The following is a 14,291-nucleotide window of genomic DNA, read 5'->3' as shown; positions in this document are numbered from 1 at the left end:
GAGCGTGCAACACAGTCCAGCCAGCCGTGCACAGTGAATGTTGGTGATCTTTGCAAATTACAGCGGGTCTCTAGTCCATGCCCACTCAGACTGTCCCGGGTGTTTCCAGCCAGCGCCCTTTCTCCTGGTATTTTTACAAGTCAGCAGATCCTCAACCCCCGAGAAAAAACTGGAACAGCCCCAAACTGTTCAGTGCCACCGCGACTAGGATGAAACAATCCTCTTCTCTCTAAGCAAAGGCAGATCTCAGTCTTCTTAGGGCGAAATGAGGGTCAAGTTGCCCGGACGCGGATAGAAGCGGTGGCACAAGGGCCCCTTCCCGGCCTCCCCGGCCTCCCCGCGCCCGTCATGGAGGATTTTCCCGAGCGGCGTGACTGACCCGAGGTGTGGCGCCTGTCGGGCTGAGCGGGAGGTGCGGCCGGGAGGACGCCAGTCATCAGACGGTTAAACCTCCCCCAAGGAGACTGGAGGAGGGAGGGTCCCCGCTCTCGAAAACGCGGATCGCACCGTCCCGGGCCCCGCCCCCATCCCGGCCCGGCCTCCTCCCTCCGCACCCCCCCCCCCCCCAGCCAAGTCGGGACCGAGCGGCGGCCCCACCTGCCCGCGCGCACACGCCCCCCGCGCGCCGGCCCCCCGCGCGCCAGGCCTCGGAGCCGCCGCGGGCGGACCCGGGCGCCCGCCCTGCCCCGGCCCCTGCGCCGCCGCCGCCGCCACCCTCGGCACGCGCCCGCCGCGGCGCGTCCGCAGCGCCCTGCCTCGGCTCGGGCCACGGCCGCGGGAGCCGCAGCCGCCGCGCTCCTCTTCCCAGCCTCGCCGCGGGGCCGGCCCGGCGCCGACGCCGACGCCGAGGCGAGACCCGGCTGGGGCGCTGGGGCGCGAGGGCCGTCGCGGTCGCGGTCGTGCACTGCGCTCCGGCTCCAGCCTGGAAGCTCCTCGCCCCTCCTGCCGCGACCTCCTCAGTCCTCACCATCCAACGCCCGCTCCCCCAAAGCCCCCGGGGCGCAGGATTTTAGGGTGGGGCGGGAGGGCCCTGGATTTGGGGGTGTGAGGGTGGGCGGGGAGAAGGACCCGGAGGGGGAAAGGACTCGCGGGGGAATCGGTGAGAGACTATGGGGAAGGACCAGGAGCTGCTGGAAGCTGCTCGCACTGGCAATGTGGCTCTGGTGGAGAAACTCCTGTCTGGCAGGAAAGGAGGGATCCTGGGCGGTGGATCCGGACCCCTGCCCCTGTCTAATCTGCTAAGGTAAGGACGGGCACCTGCTCCGGGATTGCATAGCTCCTTGTGCATTGTGATGGGTACCTGCTGCTCCTCATGGTAATCGCACCTGCTGGCTGCCAGGGATTCGTTCTTAAATTAGGCAGGAAAACAGACAGTGTGTATGGAAAGGAGGCTTGAGCCTCCCAGTCAGATGGACGCCTCCAATTCTTCGAGTAATTTTAAAATAGCCTTCCATCCGTGCGTCAATAGATACTTTTCTCAGGGCTATGGTGCAGTACTTGGACATGTACTAGTGTTGCTAGAAGAAAATCGGTGTTCCACATGCTTTCCATCAGTGTTTATTGTATATCTTCAGCCTCAAGCCCAGCCTTTTTTTTTTTTTTGTCCATTTAAGTGAAATTGGCAGAGAAGCTATTGAGTGCATGCAATTACCCCGCAAAAGCCACTGCCTTTGGGTGCCGCTACCTTCTCTTGCAGAAGACATTTGCTCTGCTGTAGGTTGTGATCCCACAAAATGAAGAAAGTGCACCTTCTGATGAGATGGCATTAGTACAGGGTGTGTATAAAACTTGATGAGGCAGCCCAGCAGCACTTTCAGTTACCTGGACACAGCCGAGTGAAAACTTATTTTATGTCTCAGGATAAAGGATGCCAGGTCAGGACTGGGATACTGGATTTGGAAGATGGTAGAGGCCTTTTCATGGGAAGATGTTGCAGGTGAGACAAATAGCGCTTGGAGAGTCTAAGATGACATTTTGAAAAAATGTCAAGGTCTTTATTCAGCAAACAGTACCTTAGAAATAGCAGGGTTGATTTGCATATTTCAAAAACTATTACCTTAAAGTTGAATTGATGGACAAATGAAATCAGGTGGGAGGGAGGAATCCTGAAGAATATTCATTAGCTAAAATTCAAGGAAATTTCTTTAGTTTCTCAAATCATGGCTTTCCCAATTACCCTGGATATTTTGGGAGGCATTATTCATATCTTCACCCTAAAACATCTCTTAGGCAACTCAGCTGTACTTGAAAAAAAAAATGTAAAAGCCCAAGTGAGGCCCGGGCCAGGTAAGCTCAGCTGATTAGCACGCCTTGACACACCAAGGTTGCGGGTTGGATCCCGGATCAGGGCACGTACAAGAAGCAACCAATGAGTGGGACAACAAATCGATGTTTTCTTCTCTCTTTCTCTCTCTATCCCTTCCTCTCTCTCCCTCTCTCAAATTAATAAATAAAAAAGATAAAAGCCCATGTGACTTTGATGGCGTTAAAAAGCTGTTCTGTGCTGCTCCTAACAAGTGCTTGATACAAACTTTCGGATGATGACATCGCGTTCTTTGCACAGTTCTCACGTCGTCGTGGTCGGACAATGCGGTTAATTATAGTCCTGGCTAATAGGGCTTGTTAAAATATTTATATTTCAGTGAAATGCATTTAGTTGGAAAATACTTGCTGGGATTAAAAAAAAAGCTCCATATGTGATCATCTATACTTGTGACAGGGATAGTTTATTGGAATGGCAGTTGACTTCAGAACAGTGAATATTTATGGGACTTTTTTCAGTAGGTCTTAAAAGGGATGACTCTTGGTGTACTCCCTTCTTAATTTTCACTTCCATATACAAGTAGGCAAGTGTAGATATTTCAGATTGTAGCTCTAGTAATTGCCCTTAGTCACAGGTAATTGATACAAAAGCAGTTTATCTGGGTACAGTTTTAAGCTGAAAGTAAAATGAATGTTTGCCAGCATATCATATGCTATAAAAATGACTGTGACCAGAAACCCTGTTGTTAAAAGAGGTTTCTAAAAATAATCAATTCCCTTGGCATAACATTAAAGAGTTCTTTGAGAACAGTTCATTTCACTGAGTGATATAGTATTTTTTAAAAACCTATTGTTTTGATAGGCAAATATCTATTAAGTACTTTCTCAGTCATGCCGTTTAAAAAAATAGTTGTCAACTATTAGGAATAAAATATCAACTGTTTAATGTTAGTAAACATTAAGTATCAAAATCATGCCCCACAGGGTACTTCTTGAATGGGAGGTTTTCTCCTGCTGGTTTTATCAGAGGGAGCTGCGGTAGCTCCACAACCAGAACGCTCATGGGAAACAATGAAACGAAAAGCATGTGTTTATTAGAGTAGTGTGAACAGGGTTGCAAAAAGTCAAAATCAAAACCAGTAGCCTTAAAGTTTGCATTTATCTGTCTCATACTGAATAAACGACTACAGCAGTGTCTTTGAAGAAAATGGGAGTTGAAATTGTATTCTTTGGATGATCGTTTGCATAGGATGAAATTCCTAAGAGAAGGCATATTTTATGTAGTTGTCACTGTATTTCATAAATGATTGTCATCAGAAATTTATTTATTGATAAAGTGACCACTTCCCTCTCAAACATTAAGACACCTCGAAATTTTAAAATATTTTTAAGTGAATGATGGAAAGTTTTGTCTCTCCTGTACTCCCTCCCCCCATGTATTACCTGTGTTGGGTAAAACTAGTGTTAGACCCTAGGCTAAATGCTTACATGTATCATCTCACTCAATTCTCTCTGTACAACAAAGCCCTGCCTGGCGTGGCCTGTGAACCGAAAGGTCACTGGGTCAATTCCCAGTCAGGGTGCATAGCTGGGTCAGGGGCCAGGTCCCTGGTTGGGGGTGTGTGAGAGGCAGCTGACGGATGTTTACCTGGCACATCGCACTCCGATGTTTCTCTCCCCTCTCCTCTATCAAAAATAAAGAAGTAAAATCTTAAAAAAAAATTCTGTGTGGACCTTAAGTAGGTCAATCCTCATTTCACAGATGAAGGACCAAAAAGACAGGAAGACCAAGAACTTGCCCAAAGTCACATGATTAGTACTGGCAAACATGTGAAGTTATGTGATTCACATTAACTCTATCACATCTTATGTCTTATTCATTGAATGTTTTATTCTCAAAAGTTTAAGGTATATGGTTGAGAAAGTCTAATCTGAACATTTTGTTTTGCCATGAATAATTTAATTTAAAAATCCTTAATTCTTTTCTAATTAAAAAAAAATCTTATGACTGCCCCTGGAGGGATCACTAGTGGAGAAGTTTTGTGAAGATGCTTCTGATTACATATCACCTACTGAGTGAGCAGTGGCTATGTGATGGGCAGTCAGGTGTGCTCGGGTGGCACTGCACAGTTCAGCACAAGTAAGAATGACCTTGAATAAACATGAAAGTCTCTCTAAGACTCACTGTTCTTTTCTATAAGACGGGAATAGTAATAGAGCACCTACCATACAGGGCTGTTGTATTAAATGAGGTGGTAAGCAGTGAATGCAAAGCATTCAGCACATTGGTGTTCACCATAAGTGTTAGTATAATTTCTCATGAATGTGTAAAGCACTGGACTCTGTTTCTTAAGACCTTAATGACTATGGATTTGCTTCATAGTGGGCTGGGCGTAAATTGCTGTAGTAAGTTTTCCATTAGAATCACAGAATGTTCAAATAGAATGGGACCTTTTAACTCAACATCTCACCTAGAGGAATTACCTCTAACATCCTTTACCGGTTAATTGCTGCATCTCTGTTAAGCCCTCCAGTGACTAGATCCATTCCACTTTTGACACCTCTAATTATTTAAAAAATCCTTTTTATTGAGTTGAAATCCACCTCCCTTTAATTTCCAGAAATTGGTGTTAGTTTGGCGACATGGGTCAATATAAAGTAATTTAATTCATCTGCCAGGACGGTTCTTTAAGTGCATGCACTTAGCTATATGGTTTTCCTTATACCTCCTATATTTTTTTCATGGAAGTACCATTATTTCCATCAACCTTTTGTGTGGCATTACAGATTAGATGAACTTAGATTTTCATACTTTTCACTACTCTGTTTTTCCTTCTTTGTGTATTATCAGATTTTGCAATGACTCTCTTAAAGTGTAGTGAACCGAAATGACTAAAATGCACTAACTGTCCTTGGACCAGTGTAGAATATACTGGGACTGGATGTACTGTTGAATTAAAAAACAAAAACAAACAAACAAAATAAACAGGTTACAAAATAGTCTTTGTAGTATGGTCCTATTTTTTTTTTTGAGAGAAAATAAGTGAGTGAACATTTAAAATGTGCATTAAGAAGCCTGGAATGATAAACACCTAAATATAAATTGTATTAATGTTTGAGTGGTAGAATTGTGGGTAACTGTTATTTTCTTCTTGTTTATGTACATTTTCCAGCATTCTGCAATGAACATATATTATGTAAATTAAAATTAGCAGCTATTTAAAACATGGTGCAATGAAATTATCCCTTTAATATTACTGACCTAAGACCTACCTTAATTCAAGTCAGTTTTTTCTAAGCTGTATAATGGCATTGGTTCACATTGATCTGATGCTCAAAACTTCAGGTGTTTTTTTTCATTGATTTCTGGAGCCCATGGTTCCCCTGTCTGGTACTTGTAAATGTGTTGCTTGGACTTAAATTATTCCTATTACATGTAATCTTACTTGTTTTAGCCTATATTTATCATCCCGCTAGAACTTTGTGACTCTTGCGTCTGTCTTCCAGCATATCCGCTTCTCTCCTCTACATCATCTGTAGATTTAATAGGCATGTTTTCTATAGCTGGAATTCAATATCTCTAAAGAACCTCTCTCCAGCATACCATAGGTTTAAAAGTAGCAATCCTTATATATGGTATTTCTACCAATATTGAAGCCACTTGATAGAACTGTCAGCTACTTTTTTCTAGTATACCTGTGAGATTATTATGGGGTAGTTTGTCCACTGCCTTTCTAATTCACTCTATATTCTGTTTATGGCATTCATTTAATCTACCCCTTTAGTAGTAACCCTACAATTTCCGCCCAAATCAGGCTACTTTATTATAGCTTGTTTCCGGGAGTGAACCATTGATGATGCCTACTACTGATGCATCTAATTCTTCTGGATTTGGACACCTGTACTCATTTGAAGTAGTTAAGTGTCTCTTAGGATCTCTGTCTGTTTGGAGCTTCAGAAATCTCCTAACCTTGTTTATCCTTTCTGGTTTGAAAATGATTCTCACTAGGGAAGATAGAAGCAATATAGAAGTTGGGAAGAATCAGATTCTTGGCATTGTTCAATGTCAGAGGAAATACTCTTGTGGTCTAAAACCATCCATGTTTTTTTACTGTTACGCAGTCAGAGCTCAAGGTTACATTAGCTGCCACAGCAGTGAACTTTTATATTTCCCTTCTTTTTCAAACTTAGCTGAAAGGGACATTAGCCTTTTTTCCAGGACAAGGACATACTGCTTTTTCTGTGTTTGTTTTCCATTATACTCCTCACCACTCCCTTTTGTCCTTGTAGAAATCTGAGCTCATCAGGGTGCTGAAATTGAGTTGCCTCCCTCCCTTTTCTTCATCCACAATATATGGGAAATTTCATTCTATTTAATGTAACTTTCATGAGATAGCTGCAAAACCTTTTAAAGTCCCTTCCTTTGGCACAACGGCCTTTTAAGCCAAATAACAATCATTCCCATTTAAAGTGTGTATTAAATTATTTATTTTTTAGTGTGTCTAAATTAAGAGTTATTTGTATTTTAATAAAGCAATAAAAAGTTTACTAATGCCTCAAATTTACTTGATTTTCTTAATGCCTCAAATGCTAAGCACTATATAAAGAGTATTTGATACATTCTTGTTGAAGAATTTCTCATAAAGAATTGAGTTCTCAAGACCCCTATGTGAAAAAGTAGATCAATAAACCAGATAGCTTATACATTTTTTCAGATTCAGCATTCAACTCATGAAGTTTTCTGTTGATGGGCACAAGGAGACAAGAGACAACTTGGAAACATTGTAATTTTCACAACTGTTTGGACAATTGTAGTTATTGGGACTCAGATATAAGATACTTCTAGGGAAACTGCATTGGTTAAGTGGGATAAATCACAAATAGAGCAGTTAAATTGCATGAAAATGTCGTATCTACAAAAATAGTCAACTTGCAAGTGGGTTATCTATTTTAGATAGTAATGATGTTTGAAGTGGTGATTGCACCATTATGTTCAGGGAGCTGTGTCTGCCAGAGAACAGCGCCAGCTGCATGGTGGGGCGTGAGGAGGGAGGAGAGGGAGTTTGGGTGCTGACCTCTTTCTCTACCGAGCAGGGTTTTCAACTCCCTCTTCGAAACAGTTAGGCTGGTGTATAAGCAGAGAATTGGGACAGCCAGCCGGTGACTACCACGCATCTTGTCCATTCCTACATCGCCCAATACCTCGTGTGTCTCAGGGGTTTCTTACAGCTGATGGAAGGGTGGAGCAGGTCTTCACTGACGTTAACGCAGGAGCTTGCAATATTCAGTAGTGAGGCTACTGACTTCAGCAATTTAACCTCTCAGGTGACGGTAAACAATTTGATGAGTTCTGTTGTTTACTGAAACAGTTTAATTATGCATTTGAGATAATTTTGGAAAATTCTTCCAAGAAGCCTGTTATAAAACATTCTTCCTAAGTATTTAACTAGAAATGGAAGCCGACTGTAATTCAAATCAGGGATCAGAAAAGACTAATTTCAACCTACAGAACCTGAAGATATTTAACATTTAATGCATTTTAGTCTGCCTTTGGTTTCCATTTTGAACATACTGAAGCGTAGTTTTAGTTCATTAAAGTATGATGAGTTTTAGTTAGTCATCATATATTGATATGCGAGAATATTTTATATCTGAAAAAGCAGGCATTTACACAGGAGCGTCATGTGTGTTCCAGTCCTTTCTTATGTAGGCGGTGACGTGGTCATGTAACCCACGAGGCAGGAGAGGCACAATGCCAGGTGAAAACCCAGTGACTTTCCCTGTGTAGTACAGACCTAGGAATCTTCCCAGAGTCCAGGTTCCTTCCTCTGCACCCAGAGGACAGCAGGGGGTCTCCACATTTGCGCTCAGCCTGGCTGAGGATTGACACTGGGTGATTTATTTAACAGGATGTCTTCGTGAATCTAGGAATCTGTCTGAAAGTCGAACTTTGATTCAATTGTGCTGCAGAGATTTTGGGTTCCACTGTGCTGTGAGAGCAGCTTATTTAAAGTGGTTAATTACTTCCAGTTAAGTGAGCTGAAACAATCGGCCTAGACTTGTCTCTATTCTTTGATCAAATTGTATCAAATCTTGGGTGAAGGACGTGGGCATAAATGGCCAACCTCATTTCTTTCTGCCTGCTTGATGTTTCTGTTCCCCATATCACATTCCCTTTGACTCTTGTGCCCAAATCTCTTTCTAGAGACAAAGCCTCTTCTTCACTCTCATTATTACAAGTTCACCCTGACTCTCTCTCCTAAGGGGAGGCAGGTTCTGTGTGAGGTGTGGAGCTGGAATGGGCTTTGTAGTGAGAAGTAGATTAGGAAGAACTAACATTGAACCTTCAGAATTGAGTTTACAGAGTTTGCTTGCATCATCTCTAGTTTCCTGCCTCCGTCAATGTTAACTTCTCACTGCGTGGACTCGGTATCATTTCTTTCCAGCTTTACACCTCCACCAAAAACTACTTGTGAGAGCTGACAGTTAATTCATACTGAAGTGTGATTTATTAGTAAATGCATCTAGGAAGAGGAAGGTCTTTTAGTATTTTTATTTAAAGAGGAAACAAATCTTGAGGCTAACATCGTTAAGCTTTGGAGCTCTTGCCATAGAGCTGAGGGACACCTCGCGCTCAGCTGCCCCCAGTAGGGACATGCTGCCCCACTGGCTTGGGCTCTGATATTTCACTCTTTCCTCTAGTGTGGATGCCTACCTTTCTTTGCCCTGCTTCATGGATTTAGGAACTGAATTGTTCAAGAAGAGAAAGGAAGGAGAAGAGGACAAGAGAGTGGAAGAGGAGGCGGGAGAAAAGAGTAACATAATGCTCTTATTCTCTAATGGTGATGAAGATCTTGATGATGATAGTGATGGTGATAAATCTCTCCAAGTCAGCCATGCCTATACCCTTGTGTCGGGCAATTAGGAAGTCTAGGTAACATGAAGATTGTGACCAAAGCTTGGATATTATGTGGCAGTTCTTGCGGACACTATTTCTCCTTGTGTTTTGGAGGAGAGATGATGATAATTTGATAGGCTGGTCTGCACTTAAACTTTTTGGAGCTTTTCCCTCATGTGTATTGTTGTGGCTATGTAGTAGGCCTCTGGAATGACTGAAAGACAGAAAACCTTCCTATAATTTTTGCTGTTGAGCTGAAAGTCTTTATCATAATTGTCAGTGAAATGCCTTCTCAAGAATTTTAGTGAGATGATGATAATGCAAAAGAAGAGTGATAAAAGCAGAGACAGTAACTGTCATTCACTGAAGATGTTGAGTTTGCAGAATTTGATAGAGAGAAAGATTTCAGCAAGTAGGTTTTTCTTGTTATATGATATTCCCACCATGATTTTTTAAATGTCACAAAAACATTATGTCAGGAAATTGACCAAGTGTGTTATAAAATATGGTAAACCTGCACAGGTCTTATAAAAATGATTATTAGTCCAAATGAACCAGGACAGTAAGGGATTTATACTGGGGATTTCCCAGACTTTAAGTTATTATCAAGAGTCTATAATTTCTAGAAACAAATCTAAGCAAAGAAACCTTCCAGGAAGCTCCTTAGTAAGCATTTGTTATAGCTGAAAAATACCCTTTTTACTTGAAAAAATTGGGAGAAGATAGTATGGGAGCATTGCCACAAGAATTTATTGCAGCTGCGGTCTGTTCTTTAAAAGGCCGTTCAGCTTTTCATGACAAGTTTAAGAAAACGTAAGCAGCAGGCAGTATTATCGGTGCTGCTGTCCTTTTCTGGGTCAAGAAAACAAGCTCAGTGGGAAGAGGACAACAATTTTGGTTTCACGACCCAAGGAGGGAATGAAATGGGTCTGGATTTAAACAGCACGCGTAACGTACAAGGTACCATCTAGGGATCTAAGAGACAATGATTCCTACTCTTTTCTTACCTTCTTACCTTTTCTTACCATCATCCGCACTTCTGATAACATGTGACTTCTTCATAGTATTTTTTTTTTGTATCTTGGCTTTCTATATTTATGGAATCCTGGGGCTTTCATAGAAATGGTTCTTAAACTTTGCGGTTGTTGTATTTAATAATTGGAAGCAGAGCAAGGGACCGTACAGTATCTGTGCAACCCATTCGTGTTTCCTTGAGTATGCTTCTAAAAGCCTTGAAGGTGGGATTGGCAGATACTGTTTTCTCAGAAACGTATTCCATCTGTTGTTTCTCTGACAGGAAAAGAGTACATGATTCACGTCTAATGTGACCTTCCTTGGAAGTCCTGCTTGCTTGCTCTTTACAGGGAAATGGGGTTTTCTAGGCCTGCACAGATCTCATAGAATCAAGACGTTGAATTGCCAGGACTTGGAAAGACCTGCAGTCAAGGTGGCGAGGATCTGGGGGACCGGATCCTGCGGCATGTATTAGGGGCTGCTGGGTTGCTTTGGGCCCAACTTCATGGTTAGGGGAGAAAAGGGGACAAAAGTGTCAGAAAAGGGGCATGTAGAAAATTATTTATTAAAAAAGACAAAAGAAAAATATTTTTTGGTGAACTTCATGAGAGAATACCCAAATCGTAACTCTCCTTTTCCTTCCCCACGTCCTCGTACCTCTTTAAAGAGCCAAAACACTCTGTGGTACAACTGAGCACCTTATCCGAGGTGACAGTGGTGTTCGTAGCAAAGTTGTAATTGTTGGGGTGTTTTCAGTAGTAAAGTCCCTCAGAATGAATGCCTACCCTTCCCTTTTCCCTGGCTACTGGCTATAAACATTATGCAGACTCCTATCATTCTGGTTTTTTTTTTTCTTTTTTTAAAAAGGAATATGTATTTATTTTAGATCGGTGAGAAACCCATTTAGAAAACCCTGGTGACCCTCAGTTGACTATGAGCCCTGATCTGAATTGAGGACAGTAATCCAAGGTTACAAGTCTATAAAGATGCAGATGAAGTCCAATTCATGGTTTTCTGTTTTCTCTCTAGTTAACATTTCTAGGTTCCCTTCCTCTTTACTCTCTGATTGCCTTCTTAATAGTTCAGCTGTTTTCCCTCAGCAACTCAGCTGTGTCAGCTTGTGCTAGCAAACCCTGTGGCCAGGAAACTAGAAAATGCTCTATGGCAAAAGAGGAATAGCAAGGTTAGGTAACAACAAAAAGAAAGTTAAAAGAAAGAGATGTAGGTTGACAGTGGTTTTCCCAAGGTAACTTATGTGGCTAATTCAGCTAAGTATCTATGAGGTCAGATATCTGCCTTGGAAGTGTGAAAGGGAACCTTATGCTGGATAGATGGCAACAGCCTTGAAAGGACAGGGTCAAATTTGTCCTCAGGGACTCCAGGGGCTCTACCTTTGGCTTTTAGAGTTTGTTAGATGTATGGACTTCTGCTTTTAATCTATGTCTTAGAAAGGTTATTTCCAAACACCCATACACGTGAATCTTAAAAGAATTCTGCACATTATTCCACATTTCTACATCACACATTTTGTTAATATTTCAAGAGTCTCCTGTTCATTTTGCAAATAAAGTGCTCGTTTTGGCTGTTTTCCAGATATGACAGTTGGTGGACATGCTTCAGTAGAGAAAAGGAAATTTTCCCTGCTTATCTGCTCTCTCCCGTCTGCCCGAGATAGTGTGTCTGTCAATTGTGACCTGATTTTGAAGTAATTTATTAAATAGAGGGATGCATGATGTTATTTAAAATTTTGGTATGACATTGACTTTTAGTCCTTTATAATAAGCTCTTGACTAGATTCTCTGGGTGAGGCTTATTGCTCCTGGGATTTTAGAAATTTCTTAACTCCTTCAGTGACTTTGGACTGTGTTCAGTGTCAAGTATGAGTAATGTTTACTCAGGAAATTAAACATGCTGTTTATTCAGAAGATGAAGTGTGCAGTATTTTTTGGCTGTGAAACAGTGTTTTGGAAATGTATTATTTGTTAGTAGACTGCTTAAGAAAACTGATAAATAAATGACTGTAAAATATTTATCTTTGTTAAGAGTTTATATTTTTCATTAAATATGTTCATATCTTTTCTTTTTTATGTTAAAATTTAATATATGTGCAGTGGTGAGTAAATTAAGGTTTTTAATTTGTGATCTTTTCAATTGAAGTTGGGAGAGAAGTCCAAACAAATTTCATTTCTTTTAAAAAGTATGTTTCTTTTTTTAAATAAAGATTTTTATTTATTTTTAGAGAGAGGGGAAGGGAAGAACAAAATAAGGGAAAGAAACAGCAATGTGTCACCACCCCCAACTGGGGACCTGGCCTGCAACTCAGGCATGTGCCCTGACTAGGAATTGAACCGGTGACCTTTTGGTTCATAGGCTGGTGCTCCATCCACTGAGCCACACCAGCCAGGGCCTATCTTTTAAATTGTTTCTGGTATTATTACAGTTGTTCCTGCGTTTGGATTTTAAAAAATTGTTGCTCTTAATATCTATATAAATATATCTCTCTAATTTAGTCCTCTCTCCTGTACTGTAGACATGTTATTCTCAATGGTTTACTGAACATCGCCCCCTCAATGGTGATTTTAAAGTTGAAACATTCATTATTTTACCCACAGTTCTGCTCTGCCTCTTGTATCACTCCTTTGTGTTAGTGGAACTAAAGTGTCCGCTTCATCTAAACTAGAAACCCTAGTGCATCCTTGGCTCTTCCTTCTCACATACATCCATTCAGCATCACCACTTCCATATCCGCCCTTCCAACTCACTCCTTCCTCTGCTATTCAGGAATCATTCTAAAACATGTTACTTTCTGACTAAAAATTAGTGGCTTTTTAGTTCTTGAAGAATAAAGTCCAGACTCATTGGAATATTGTTTGAGGTCTTTTGTGACTTGGCTCCTTCCCACCTGCCTCATTTTCTGCTAGTCCGCTGCAACACCGTCCTCCAACCATACAAGAACAACACGGTGTGGTTGGCAGGCGTCATAGACTTCTACTGTTGCTCCCCCTGGATACCCATCTTTCCTTTGAGTGCTCCATGAAGGCCTGTTTATCCCTCTGGTCTCATTTCAGCACAACCATCTCTTTTGGGAAGCTTTGCCTGATCTCTGTCTTCTGTGCATCCCTGCATCTTCTACACACCTCGATTTTTAGCACTTCAAATACTGCATTGTAATTATTTGTTTGTGTCTTTGCCTTCCCACTAGACCCTGGATTCCATGAGGTCTGGAACCTTGGCTTTGTTACCTTTTAAAGTGTTGTACAAATGCCTAGAGTGTGTAAGAACGAACATATCATAAAATTCTTTGTTGAATAACTAAATGAGTGAGTAACTGTGGAACAGGGCATGCTAATGGTACATAGTTTAGACTATGTATATCTTTTTGGATGACAGCTTCGAGAGCAATTGTTGACGGAGAACAGAAGTTTGATTAGCAACCTCAGTGTTGAGAAATACTAAATAATTTTTACAGCATCTGCTATGTGCTATTCACTGTGCTCGTTGCCATACACGTATTAGTTTACAGCACATCGAGACTCAGAGCAATTTAGTTACTGGACCAAGTTAGTGACTTGACTAAGTAAGTAAGCAACATAGTTGGATTTAGAATCCATGGTGCTTGACTCAAAACCATTGTTTTTTTTCCTCAGTGCTAGAAAATGATCAGAGATGGGGGCAGGGGAAAACACTTTAAAACAAAGGCGAAGAAGTGTTTCAGAGTAAAGGCCAGTGTGGAGCCATAACTTTTACTTTTTACTGTGGATTCCAGAGATGTTTGGACGTTATTTTGGGTGAGGCAGGGGTTCATGCTCTTTGTAGCTTTGAATAAATGAAATAATGAAGAGTTGATAAAGTGGAGGGAACTAAAGAAGATTATGCAAAAAGAGAGAAAAGAGATAAGATAATTTTGCTTGCTAAATTTAGATTAGATTAAAGGGAATGGTAGTATTCCATTCCCTAGAGCACCTAGAGCACCTAGAATATGCTAGTTTTATAGATTATCATCTTCTTACCAATTCTGACAGCAAGTCTATAAAGTAAGTATTATTTTACACATTTGCATGTGATTAAAGTCCCGTATACACTGTAGTCTTAAAATAGGTTAAACATCTTGTTTAAG

General features: G+C 41.4%; 1 protein-coding gene across 5 annotated transcripts in view; it reads left to right on the top strand.

Moving 5' to 3' along the window:
* Positions 1 to 1,070: 1,070 nt before the first annotated feature.
* Positions 1,071 to 14,291, top strand: part of ANKS1B (ankyrin repeat and sterile alpha motif domain containing 1B) — an 805,832-nt gene continuing 792,611 nt past the window's right edge. For all 5 annotated transcript variants that reach the window (XM_053921934.2, XM_024579129.4, XM_024579128.4 and 2 more), the window contains exon 1: positions 1,071 to 1,243. In XM_053921934.2, the coding sequence (XP_053777909.1) occupies positions 1,110 to 1,243 (134 nt within the window). In that variant the 5' untranslated portion in view covers positions 1,071 to 1,109. The remainder of the gene's footprint in view (positions 1,244 to 14,291) is intronic.

Source organism: Desmodus rotundus, chromosome 3, assembly GCF_022682495.2.
Source record: "Desmodus rotundus isolate HL8 chromosome 3, HLdesRot8A.1, whole genome shotgun sequence".
NCBI lineage: Eukaryota > Metazoa > Chordata > Mammalia > Chiroptera > Phyllostomidae > Desmodus > Desmodus rotundus.
The sequence above is the reverse complement of the archived record's forward strand: the minus strand, read 5'-3'. Positions and strand labels throughout refer to the sequence as shown.